This window comes from Hippocampus zosterae, chromosome 1 (assembly GCF_025434085.1).
Source record: "Hippocampus zosterae strain Florida chromosome 1, ASM2543408v3, whole genome shotgun sequence".
NCBI classification, from domain to species: domain Eukaryota; kingdom Metazoa; phylum Chordata; class Actinopteri; order Syngnathiformes; family Syngnathidae; genus Hippocampus; species Hippocampus zosterae.
In genome coordinates, this window is record NC_067451.1 from 14,316,795 (window position 1) to 14,329,695 (window position 12,901).

General features: G+C 39.6%; 1 protein-coding gene across 1 annotated transcript in view; it reads right to left on the reverse strand.

Annotated features, from left to right (window-relative positions):
- Positions 1-140: 140 nt before the first annotated feature.
- snx25 (sorting nexin 25) overlaps positions 141-12,901 on the reverse strand; it is a 14,525-nt gene continuing 1,764 nt past the window's right edge. Inside the window, exons 2-22 of the mRNA XM_052085223.1 lie at positions 10,511-10,595; positions 8,849-9,065; positions 7,862-8,034; positions 7,097-7,283; positions 6,648-6,718; positions 5,340-5,530; positions 5,058-5,189; positions 4,810-4,959; positions 4,591-4,716; positions 4,294-4,458; positions 3,918-4,049; positions 3,448-3,588; positions 3,205-3,318; positions 2,857-2,934; positions 2,466-2,549; positions 2,272-2,389; positions 2,058-2,124; positions 1,777-1,958; positions 1,504-1,604; positions 1,355-1,424; positions 141-1,252 (exon numbers count right to left, since the gene is read on the reverse strand). Of these exons, the coding sequence (XP_051941183.1) occupies positions 1,359-1,424; positions 1,504-1,604; positions 1,777-1,958; positions 2,058-2,124; positions 2,272-2,389; positions 2,466-2,549; positions 2,857-2,934; positions 3,205-3,318; positions 3,448-3,588; positions 3,918-4,049; positions 4,294-4,458; positions 4,591-4,716; positions 4,810-4,959; positions 5,058-5,189; positions 5,340-5,530; positions 6,648-6,718; positions 7,097-7,283; positions 7,862-8,034; positions 8,849-9,065; positions 10,511-10,595 (2,580 nt within the window). The 3' untranslated portion in view covers positions 141-1,252; positions 1,355-1,358. The remainder of the gene's footprint in view (positions 1,253-1,354; positions 1,425-1,503; positions 1,605-1,776; positions 1,959-2,057; positions 2,125-2,271; positions 2,390-2,465; positions 2,550-2,856; positions 2,935-3,204; positions 3,319-3,447; positions 3,589-3,917; positions 4,050-4,293; positions 4,459-4,590; positions 4,717-4,809; positions 4,960-5,057; positions 5,190-5,339; positions 5,531-6,647; positions 6,719-7,096; positions 7,284-7,861; positions 8,035-8,848; positions 9,066-10,510; positions 10,596-12,901) is intronic.

The window sequence follows — 12,901 nt, forward strand, 5'->3', positions numbered from 1 at the left end:
CTTGGTACTTGCTTTTTGAAGAAATCAGTTTGTGTGGAGAGTAAAAGAGACACGACTTGCAATCGTCTCCCCATCATTGAAAGCATGATGATTAGTCAAGAGCTTATATTTTTCAGGCAACAAAATACCACAGTGAAGGATTTTTCCCCATTTATTTATTCCTTATATAAATGCTTTCTAAACAATTTTGGTAAAAATAAAATCTATCAATAAATAAAATAATCACAATGACTTTTACATGGCATTATATTGCACGATTATAAGCCTTTACAACAATCACAGAACAAGTGTTGCTCAGATTTTGTGTAGCAGGAATGTTGAGAGGTTGCATTCAACATATTTGTAATTTTACAAAGGCAACAAGCAACCTGAACCTCATTTGTTTTGCTGCATTGAATCAATGTCTACACAAATCAATTTGAACATGATGACTCAACAACCAAGTGTTTTACTTTCACAATTTGTTGCCGCCTTCTTAGCTTTAGATTAAGAAACAATCTTGGTTGTGATACAGATCTGCTGTTTGCTGCTAATGATCAAGGAGAAGGAGGTCTCACAGTTTCAATTCACACAAGAACAACGTTCCAGTCTTCTGGAATAAAAGTGAACCGCATACCTGTAGTTAGTCTCGTCTGAGTGAACATAATACAAATCTGAGTACTGTAGTTGCAATTTTTACCAGAATTAACATGAGTGCCTTTTAATTGCTTGCCAGGCCAACATTTTCTCACAGGCCAAGTTTTACAAATCAAATCAGCATAAGGGCCAAACACTGCTTTGTCAGTCTATCTTTGTTGGTAATGATCGGTTAACATTACAAAGGCCAACATAGCACATTTTTGTTCCCCCCAATTGATATTTTTTATGCAACCACTCAAAAAAAACCCTAAACCTTATTAAGATGCCTTTGTTGTCTGTCATTAGTGACAAAATTACACTTTTGATCAGGTCTCCATCACACTCGGATCATCTTCAAGGCTCATTGTGTGCTCTGGAGATACTACCACCTGTGCAAAGATATGTAAAAGTACAAGAGGTGGACTCTAGTATTGACCTCATTGATGTTTCCAAAGGATCACGACATTATCTTCCCAGGCAACGATGGGGAGCTTCCTGAAGTTGCCACTTATGATAGATGATAACATAAACAGATGAATAAAGTCGCAATGCTTGAAGGTTACTACTGAAACAAATTCCAAACCCTGTTTTTCCAACTCTGGGTATCCCTTCATCTCAATCCTGGCAGCATATTCTGCAAGAAAAGACACATTTATTGTGAGTGTGTGAGTGTGTGTGTATAAGGAGTGGGCATAAAAGATAAGCAAGTACAAAAAGTATGAGTGTAAAAATGTACTTTTTCACATGTTCTCAACTTCTTCTCGGAGTTCAGAACACACTTCCTTTAGTAACATTTCCATCAAGACCTTTAAAGAAAAAAAAACACTCCAGTTACACTTGCAGACAAAAAGAAAAAAAACTTACTAAGAAAGCTAGTGTTCTTACATAGAGAAGATGTTTGTTGGCACTCGCTTCTTGTAGGGCATTGAAGACCTTGATCACTCCATGACGGGCATTCTGTTGGCCCACTAGATTTGCTAATGCATCTGATATATAGGAGGTAAAATAAATACAGGGGGTGGTGAAGGGGTGGGGGGTTATTGTGCATCTTGCATTTCAGTTTCAAACTTAGAGCAATGTTAAAATCACAAAGTTAAATAATTCACTTCGCTCCTTCTCTCTTTTTTAAATAAAGACCTAACAATATTTATTTGCTACCTGGAATATTTTCAAGTAGTTTTTGTTGAGCTCGTTCCTTGGTTTCAGTGCGTTCAGCATCAGTTCGGACATTGACATGTGCTGCCAGAATCCCGTTGGGCCAGAAAGTGTCCTTGAAGACATTGATGTAACACACCAACATCTGTTCAGAGAAGATCCAGTTCACTGTGTCCCTGATCTGTCTGCAGTTGGGCAGGACAAAAAGTTCAAGTGGATATGCACGATACCGTGTTCAGAATTACATGTTATTCATATCACTTTGACTTTCCACTTGTACTCACTTGTTGATGGTTCGTCCAAATGTCACCTGGACTAGTGCAATAAGGGTTTTCCTCACCCATTTAAACACTGAGTGAATGACCAGAAATATGTGCATTTAAATTAAGTGTTCATAAACAAAAATAGAGATTTACAAAATTGATTCAAGACAGAATTTTCAAATTAATAAAGTGTGGCAAAAGCAACAAAATATGATGCAGGAAGTGTTGCACTCACTTCCTCTGAGTTCAAATATCTCGCCAATGAGCATAAAGCAAGGCTCAGCCAGTGCATCTCTCCTTCCGTCTGTCTCATCGCCGTAATCTGACAAGTCGCTGTCGTCGTCCGCCTCCTCCTATAAACAGCAATAAAAAGCACATGCGGCACTCACAGTACAAATGATGGCCAAGGGAGCCTATATGAGTTGGTACCTCTGTATGAGAAAAAAAATCCCCAGGAAGTTTCTCCAGGAAAGAGGCCAGAGAGAAAGAAGACTTTTTCTGAATGGACATCACCTTTAAACATCAGACAGGAGCATAACATGAATGGACTGTATTGTTTCTGTCATCCAACACCAAATTAATAATACCGGTATACTGTATTAAACAAACAGCTCTTAGTAAAGGTGATATCCTTCATCACTTTAGAGTATCACGATCAATTCTACGAAGGGTTGCCCTTGATGACACATTTATATTTGTTTTGAAAAGACGTAATAGAAATCAACTCTAAAAGTTGGTGTGAGCTAAGAGCCACAGAGATGACAAAATTGATTTCGTACATGCTACTTCTTTGAAAGAAGAATGAGAACAAATTGGTTACCTTGAGGTGTTCTGGAGACGGACTGAGGAATGCATAAAGTGCTTCTGACTGACACAGTCGTTCATCTGTCAGCAGACGCTGCAAGCACATGCACTAAATTTTATGAACTGCTCAGCGACAGTGTGGCCACTGAGCTGCCATGAACCAAACAAGCTCAATCGATCTCTTAGACTGACTTGAAGTGAATCTATAGTACTATTAGAATTTTTTTGTTGAATCTTTGTGAGCAGTTTATCTTTCTGTGCTTCCTTCTGGAAACAAGCACTTTAATCCTTAAAAGAATAGCCGTGTAGCATTCTATATCCTGGTCTAAGTGTGACTGTACATTATATATATATTTTATTTTACCTGTAAAAAGGTATTGAGCTGAGTTTTGCTCTTATCCAAGAACTTCTGGTCAATGGATTTGAAAGGAAGCTTGCTGAGTGATGGTAATTGAAGTTTCTTCAAAGATGGAAAACACTGACAGAACAATACTGTAATTATTAATGGTCGCAGTGATATTGGACATTACCATTATCACCACAAGTAATGACTTGGCAATATATTTCCACATGATCACTAGAATTAGTGTGTTTGATTTTGTGTTACCTCTGTCAGTTTGCGGTGCAACATGTGGAATTCAGTAAGTTTTCTTTGGACGCTCCAGTGGCTGTTCACGGTCTCCTCACCTTCCAACAGGTCGACACACACATTGTAACAAGCTACAGTTTCCCCACCTTCCTCTGTAGCCTGGAAAAAAAACCCACCAACACTCATTTTGTCAAAAATTATTTTACCATTTTAAAATGTCCACAGTACACATTAATTTTCACAAAAACCTGTAGTATTCAATGCTTCATTAGATAACACAAAATAAAAGACACTCTGGGATTGTACTGTTTGTGGGAAAAAAATACTTAAATATTTGTCATGCAATCAGTCGAGCGTTTGCCAGACCTAATCTATCCAGTGACATATTTTTTCTTGTTTGTTCCCACCCACAGAATGATATGGGGCATCAGCTGGCTCATTATGCTAAGGTATATGATAAATCAAAAATGTAATCAAAAAGAAATTACTTCAGCAGTGGTAATTGTAGCGCTCCAGTGACCCAGGTTTTCACACCACCAGTCAGTTCTGGTGATATGTCGCTGAAGTTCACTGTGCTCTCTCTCCATGGCCGCTATTTCTTCTTTTAGTTTGCTCACAATCTAGAAACACACAAACAGTTTAGCCGGCATGCTAACCGACAGCAAATGTCAAGTAAAAGCATTCATAATTTCAAAGATTTCAATTTTGTTGACACATAATTTGCTTTCGCAGGCCACATACAATGATGTGGCGGGACGGTCTGGCCTCCAGGCCATGAGGTTTTACACATGTAATAATTCGATCCATACCCTCACAAAGCTAGTTACTTATAATAACGTTAATTATTTGTTAATATTTCTTTACCCTCTTATCTGGTTTGGGTGCATTCTGAATAGAGCCCAGGGCTTGCCTCTTATACTCCAATTTGTCATACAGCTGGCGTAGTTTAGTGGCAGCGTAGCTGGCCTGCTCATTGATTCCTTTACTGCCCTCATCACACACCTCCTCTCCAGCATCTAGAGCCCGACACTACACCATAACACAAACATATTTCTTGAAGACGTACAACTTGAAATGTGTACACCCCCAAGAGGAATGTACACACCGAGGCATGTGCAGATATTGTACATTCATGGTAAGAATCCGTGCATGTTTTCTAACCCCTTCGTCCTTCTCCTCAGTGCGACACTGTGACTGGCTGTGCTGCTCATCTCGTTTGATGAGCCTTTCGTAGAGATCCGAAACCAGGAAGGAAGGGTAGTAACGCTCCCTCATTGTCTCAGCCATCTAGAAATTGGCAAGGACAGAACTGACACTGTAGAAGAACATTTGGACATTGCATGGCTTTAGTGATCATAGTTTTAGAAGTAGAAATTTGACCTGTTCCTGTAGTCTCACAAAGACTTCAGTTCCTCTGTTTCCTACTAAACTCTGTTGGATCTCCTTCAACAAAAACTTCTCCACCGGAATCTCTCTACTTTCTACAAAGAACTTCTGGTAGATTTCTCCAACAATTTGGGGCACCTCATTCTGTTGAATACAAATGCACAATGACACACCCATGCTAACTGTACTTTATTCAAACTTTCGTTGAGTTAGTATAGTTAATATTTGATTAAGTGCGTCACCTTGTTGGCAGTTTTCAGTGTTTCCACCAATTCCCAGAAGCTTATCAGAGCTCTCCGATCAACTCTCTCCATGTAATCTCTGAAATGTTCCCTGTAACCTGGATTGCACATGATGTCATCGAACAGGAGAATCTGAACATGAGGAAAAAGGCTAACATGAGGCAAATGGGATTTGGGCCAATGAGATAATCATAATTCAGGCTTTAGTCTGTAAAATGAGCCAGAATGATAAGTCAGAAATGTACATAATATTAATAATAATACAATTTAAAAAAAGAGTACCCTCTGGCTGAGAGGCTCATCACTGTCATCGGCTCCTCCATCTTCATTGTTCTCATAGTTTGGGCCACCTAGTAGCCGGATTCGTTTCTCACATTGTTTCTTAGCAACAGTCAGCTGATTGATGTATCGTTTCATGTCCCTGGCCCTTAGCAGGTCTGCCTTCATGGCTGCTGATTCTTTGCCTTTACGCTCTGGGAGAGACAAAGACAAACCAAGGGAGTGGGACCAAATTATTTAGTGTGGAGTCAGTGTCACATCACAGCAGGTTCAAAACCCAATTGCCGACCGAACTTCCTTGAAGAACTGAATTCTGCAGAATAGATCCAAAATGTAGAAAACCTTCACACATTTTACATGAATGTGAAATATTTAGTCATCAGATTCAATACCAGGATGTGTTCAGAATAGAGATCACCAGCGGGCAGCAAGTAGAACAAAATGAATGGGACGTTGTGAACAATGGCAGAGATATATAAACTAAAGTGTTGCATATTGATATGCATCCGTTTCCCACTTATTGTGAGAAACCGTTAACATGAATATTATCTTCACATAAATGATTAGCATGAATAATTAGAAATATTACTCAATGTAATTTGAGCACATTTGTTATTTCAGCAATGTGTATCAAACTTAGCATTGATCAAGTAGTAGCACTCAGTTTCAAAACGTTTGGTGACCCCCCAGTGTCGTGCAGTTTCCACTCTAATAACTAGCCGGCCACCACTGGATGAAAGCAGCAATCAATTGTACAGCTTTTGATTAGTCACATTTGCAAGTAGCAACGATGCTAACGCTGTACATAGATCAGAACTTAAAAATTATTAGCGAATTTATTATTTGATTGGTCCATGTCTTAATAGTTCACTGTGTTATTTTATTTTACACAGTTTTACAGTAGAATGAAAAAAACTGTTAACATGTTTAATTATTCTTATAGTGATCTTAGTTGTCAGTACTAGTGCTTTAAAGCTGGCAATTTTATAGCAATGAAAAAAATGGTGGCCGGTCTACAAACAGCATGTTCTTAGCTCAACTGTTCCATGACACAAAAAAGGTTGGTGACCACTGCATTAAGTCACTCATTTTTGGATTGTTCACAGATGCCCTAAAATTTGAAGGGAGTCTTTTATGGAAACATATTCACAGAAGCAAAACATTACTAACTTTGATGAAGCTACCGATTTAGGTTCTAAACTAAATTTAGTCAAGCTGATGCCATAAAATTTAACAGCACAGCACCAAACCTGACTGAAGTTGGGGGGGGGGGGGGGGGGTGACATCTTGATGAAAAGCAATAAATAGTACCTTTCTGTTTCTTGAGCTGTGGCAGGCTGCTGATGGTGGTGGCATGAATAATTTCTACCACTATCTGATACCTGCAGGGAGGAAAGGTTGTTGAGTAAATAGTGTGATGTCTTTGGATCTTTAATATGGTGTGACTAAAATTACATGAACAATCATTTGATATCTTTTGCAACCTAAAGTAATGAGAAAGTGTTGAATCTGAGTAATTTGACTGAAGTTAGCAAATAATATTGGATTAATGAGACAAAGCAGCAATATGACTTTTTCTGCATTGAGCTCTCTTATATTGCCTCAGACGCATAGTCTGCTCCCATGGCAACAACAACCCACAGCAGCAAAAAGATGAGCTGTTTACACTGTTTGCTAAACACATTTGCGTAAACTGCAATTAGTATGTAAGGACAGTAGGATCTATTGTGTATGCGCTGTGCATTATTTCGGTGTCATGCCTGAGTTGTTTGAGGAAAATGACATCAGTGGAAGTTGATATCAGTTTAATGAAGTCTTCATAAGAGGCAGCATAGGTGTAAGCTTTCTTCTGCTGCTCAGCCTGCTGCTCCCGCTGCTCCATTTGAGATAGCAGCATCCTGTTTATGGAGTCGGGGTCGCTAAGAACCTCCACCAAAGGCTTCAAAACTGTAGAACACACACGCACACACACAAAAAAAGGTTGTTTTTTTACAGACTTTTTGACTTAAATAATTGTTTTTAAACAAAAAAGGAGTCTTTCGTTTTGTTTAGCACACACCGAATTTGGTGTGGTGATCAATGACTTCCGCCTCATGTTGCTGACTTCTACAATCCAGTGGCAATTGTCTGCTATTGACTCCTTTGTAAAGGGACAAAACAGTGGTCCAGCTGGCCATATAAATAATGCAAATTTGTACAGGTATTTAATTGCCGTTACTGGAGATAGACATTCTAATGCGGTTTATATGTTGATCGTATGTGTGGTCTAATCACTGAAGAATGCAATAGAAATTTTGGAACAGTACCTTTTCAAACTACTATTTTCAAAATATGAATGCATTAGATTACTATCTACTCAAATGGCTGCTAAAATTGATTACATTGGCATCACTACCCTCAAAGAACAGAACATGGTCATAAAATCAAAAGGCACTATACACCTTCTCGAAACCACATGACTTTATTTCAGATTTTGTTCTAACAACTTCTAAGTATTGCAGTGACTGATAAACAAGTTGAAATACCTTTCGTAGTGATCACTTCTGTGAGGCAGCAGCGTAGTGTGTGAGACTTTGCATCCTTTTGTGGCAACAAACATAGCAGCAGTATTCTGGCTACGCAGCGAAGGAAGGCCAACTCTGACTCCGGACGAACCAAACATGGATGGAGTGGAAATGGCCGAGCTCCTTCATCTGGTCTGTCCACACATAAAAAAAAAAACACACAATGAAGAAGGAACAGGACTGGTTCTGTCATCTTGACATGAAGTACTTAAAAGTCTGAGTGATTTCAATACCAAGAGATAGCATAGCATAGAGTTCCGGTCGACACATTTAATTCCAAATCATTTTCACAAACGGGAAGGCAATACAGTGATATTAAGGCTTCCGTGGCTTTATATGATAATGAAACTAGTTGATAAGTGAATATTTGGACTTTGTGTTTTGGTGGCAATGTGTGTGTCAACACAAAGTGAGCGTCGATGATCATGTAATTTCTCTCCACTAACATGAGCAGAGGAAAGAGTGAATGAAAGTGGGAAAAATTAGGTGACAGTTACTTTATTACATTCGACCACAACACTGAAAACAAACTTTTCTTGAAAATTAAGGAGGGGTCAAACTCATTTTTATAACGTGATACATCACAGTTATGGTTTCCTTCAGAGGGCCGTTATGACTGTGCACCCAAATAAATGATCGCCTCATATTACACTCAACAAATTTATGAATAAGTACTTTTGATTGGTAAACAATGCTTGCAACATCTCAATGTTCTTAAAAGTGAAGCTAATTTACTAATTTGGTATTTTACCAAGAAACATGAAGTCAATGCACATACTGGTAATTTGCTTTTGTGGGCCACATGAAATGATATGGCAGCCCAGATCTGGCCCCCGGGCCTCGAGTTTGACACCAGTGGTTTACTCTACCACACTACCTTGCAGGTTCTGTACATGTTTCATTTTTGTTTGTTTTTATGAACATAAATGGATTGGTAGAAGTGGGTACCTTGCAGATGCAGCCTTGAGGCCAGTGAAGTGTGTATGTAAAATTCGGATGGTGTCGTAACACACCACGTTAACAAGATCTATATCGGCAAGTCGACATCTCAACTGCCCAATCATCTGCCACCAGTCCTCTGACAGCATGGAGTACAACTGGCCCTCATCACGACTCAAAGGAATGTACCAGGACAGGATGTAGTCTCTGTAGGCATAGTCCAACACTGTGGGTAGACAACATGTCTTAATCAAATATATTCTGTGGTTGAAAATACAAGCTTTAGCACATCTGGGAACAGAAAATATCACAAGAGACAGTAACCTAAATATATATTCACATCAGAGTTGACACAAATTGCATAATGATCCACATATTTAACAAGTGAATGAGCTTCTAGTTAGCCAAATACAGTCCCTTCAAAATTATTGGAATGGCGAGGTCAATTATTTTGCTTCCATTGTATACCGAAGACTATTTGGGTTTCAGATCAAACGAATGTGACACAAAAGTTCAGAATTCCAGATTTATTTCATGGTCAAGAGGTGTTGAACAATTTAGGAGAAAGCACCTTTGACTTTAATTATGAAAACCTCAAGTCATCAGACACCTCAAGGATCAGTAAATTATTACCATTGCTTGAAAATTATATATCAGAGTCTCGGCATTATGATGGCATTTAAAAAAAAACAGTGTGTCCAAATATACATCCATCGCCCGCCATTCACTGACGCCCATGGTATTCATACCCACTCGATGAATTTTATCCACACGAATTATAAATACTGTTTATTATTGTTGTAAAACACAATACGAACAGAAGGTTGGGTCTCCAACTATAATCCGAACGAGACCTTAAAACCTGGAGATGTATTCATTGTGGTTACAATGACAACAAGAATACCCTGACAGTAGTGTATTTTTTTAATGATAATCAACAGTATTTTTTACAAACACATGCAGCAGGTTTAAATAAACACCCATTGTGTAAATGAGGAAGGCAAGTGATTCTTAGTTTCGCAACTCATTTTGCAGCCGTGTTAAAATAGTGTCTGGCTATGATGACATGGGGGAGCAAAGATCCATCACTCAGCAGTTTTTTTAGAAGCTGAGGTTGTTATGACATTTAGCAGAGCCAGTGTAACACATTTGGCATTTGCTCAACATAAATTTGTAACACAAAAAGGTGTCTGCAAGTAGTCAGAATGTGCAATTTTGTTAATAGTCATACAACCATCATTTGGGTGTAGAAAAAAATGTTAAAAGAAAAGCGCTGATTAAATGATTAATCACTTCACAACAAATTGAATTAACTAGTGTGTATGCGAGATGAATTATAGAAAAGAGGATTGTCAGGAGTGACATTTTACTGAAGTGCAAATACGCTGATTTTATGCTGGAGTTAACATTTAAGATATAGAAACACGGAAAAATACATTGGCCGATTTCATTTGCATAACATTTATCATAATAAATAAGAAATGCAAGAAACACAGCAAAGGGAGTACTGTATACGGAGTAGTTGTTCCTGAAGAGATTGATGAATATATTTTGCTAGAATTATGCGTCTGCTATAGTGTCTTTAATGATATAAAGTTTGGTGATGTACAACTTCAGTTTCATCCTGCGCACTGCCACACAAAAAATAAAATAACTTAATTCTTACTTTACCTTCCTTGAGGACTTTGTCCAAATTGTGTGATACCACTACCCTCCGACTCTGGCTCAATTCTTGAACTGGGGCAGAAAATCGAGTCTGAAAAAACAGTTAACGTTAGTTCATTCCCTTCAGTCTGACAATGTAAAAGAGCAATATAAACATTGGGGGAAATGTGCTACAGCGAAAAATGTACAATTGACAATGTCTTTATAGATTCTGTACTCAAACCCCCTCTGCCTACTTGCTCGGATTCTTCAGCCGAGATGTGCAACAGATTCCTTCAGTTCTTTATTGATAAGGTCTCTACAGCTAGGATTCCGGTCCCAAATACCGCATCTGACCCCTCTGTCCATGTTCCATGTTCAGCTGTCCTAAATTCTTTTGATACTGTGTCCTTGGCGCTTTTGGAGGATGTAGTTCGCCAGACGAAGCCATCTGGCTCCCCTTGCGACTCTCTTCCCCCACGCTTCTTTCAGGAGGTTCTCCCGAGTGTTGGTGCATCGGTCTTGGATATCATCAACAGCAGCCTTTCTTCTGGTGTAGTTCCCCAACAGTTTAAACATGCTGTGGTCCAACCCTTGATCAAGAAACCTGGTCTTGATCCAGATGAGCTGTCAAGTTACAGACCCATTTCCAAACTGCCTTTCATTTCCAAAATTCTGGAAAAAGTGGTGCACATGCAGTTGAAACTTTTCTTGGATGAACATAACATCTTGGAGGTCTTCCAGTCAGGTTTCAAGACGATGCATAGCACGGAGTCAGCCCTGTTACGCGTTTCTAATGACATCCTCCTGGCAAATGACTCTGGAGACCACGTGTGTCTGGTTTTATTGGACTTAACTGCAGCATTTGATACAGTGGATCACAGTATTCTGCTGACTCGTTTGCAGCACTTGGTGGGCATTGGCGGGAGTGCTCTTGATTGGTTTAGGTCCTATCTAGCTGACAGGACCTTTTGTGTCAGCCTTGGCTGCTCTGAATCACGCACTGCTCCCCTGTCATGTGGTGTTCCACAGGGCTCAATTCTGGGGCCTCTGCTGTTCTCGCTGTATCTGCTCCCATTGGGTTCCATCTTAAGGAAACATGGTATTCCTTTCCACTGCTATGCAGATGACTGCCAGATCTATGTCCCACTGAGCAAGAAAGACACCTTCTCATTAAGGCCACTCCTATCCTGTCTGGAAGAAATCAAAACCTGGATGGCACAAAATTTCTTGAAGTTCAACGAAAAGAAGACAGAGGTGATATTGTTTGGCCCCAGTGGACCTTGTACATTCCATCCTGTAGACTTGGGCCCCCTATCTCCTTATCTGAAATCAACGGTCTCAAACTTGGGACTTAAACTGGACAGTGATTTCAAACTCGATCGGCAAATTGGTGCCGTTGTTAAATCCAGCTTCTTTCACCTTAGACAGCTGGCCAAAATAAAACCTTTCCTCTCACATGAACACTTTGAGACAGTAATTCATGCCTTTGTCACATCCCGGCTCGATTACTGCAACGCCCTGTACTTTGGAGTCAGCCAGTCCTCCATCAAGCGCCTTCAGCTGGTACAGAATGCCGCTGCTCGCCTCTTGACTGGTACTCGTAAGAGGGAGCATATAACTCCTACTTTGGCATCCCTTCACTGGCTCCCCATTCATTTTAGAATTATTTTTAAGATCCTCCTCTTTGTTTTCAAATCTCTGAATAATCTCGCGCCACCTTACCTCTCTGAGCTCATACGCCCCTACACCCCTGCCCGGCGCCTCAGGTCTGTGGACCAGTCTTTGCTAGACGTACCAAGAACTAAACTGAGGCTCAGAGGGGATCGAGCCTTTTCTGTTGCTGGTCCATCTCTCTGGAATGACCTCCCACTGAACATTCGGCAAGCCTCCTCGCTGCCCATCTTTAAATCCCTCCTCAAAACTCACTTGTATTCTTTGGCGTTTGACTCAGCATGACTTAGATTTGCTATTGGTTTTACTGCTTGGTGCTTTCTACCGCCTTATTACTTATTACTTATTACTGATTCGTCTTACTGTTTATTGTATATGTTATATGTATATGTACAGCACTTTGTATGCAGCGATGGCTGTTTGAAAGTGCTCTATAAATACTGTTGACTTGACTTGACTTGACTTGAAAGTAAAAGAAATATGTTGACTTTCTTTTCCACAGAAGCAACATGAATAAGTCATTCAGCGCAGGAATGAACAAATAAAAAAGCCACTGCTTTCCCATAAAAGCAAGACAGTATCACTTTTCTTAGAATGATTCAACCAAATTGCACAAGCCTGTTCTTTGTTGATGAATGCATGTGGTCCCTTTTCACACAGCAATTTCAGTAAAAGCCTGAAGAAATTTATTCCGAGCTCATTGAAACCAATGCATTAGTTCAGTTCAGCACCACATGACGATAT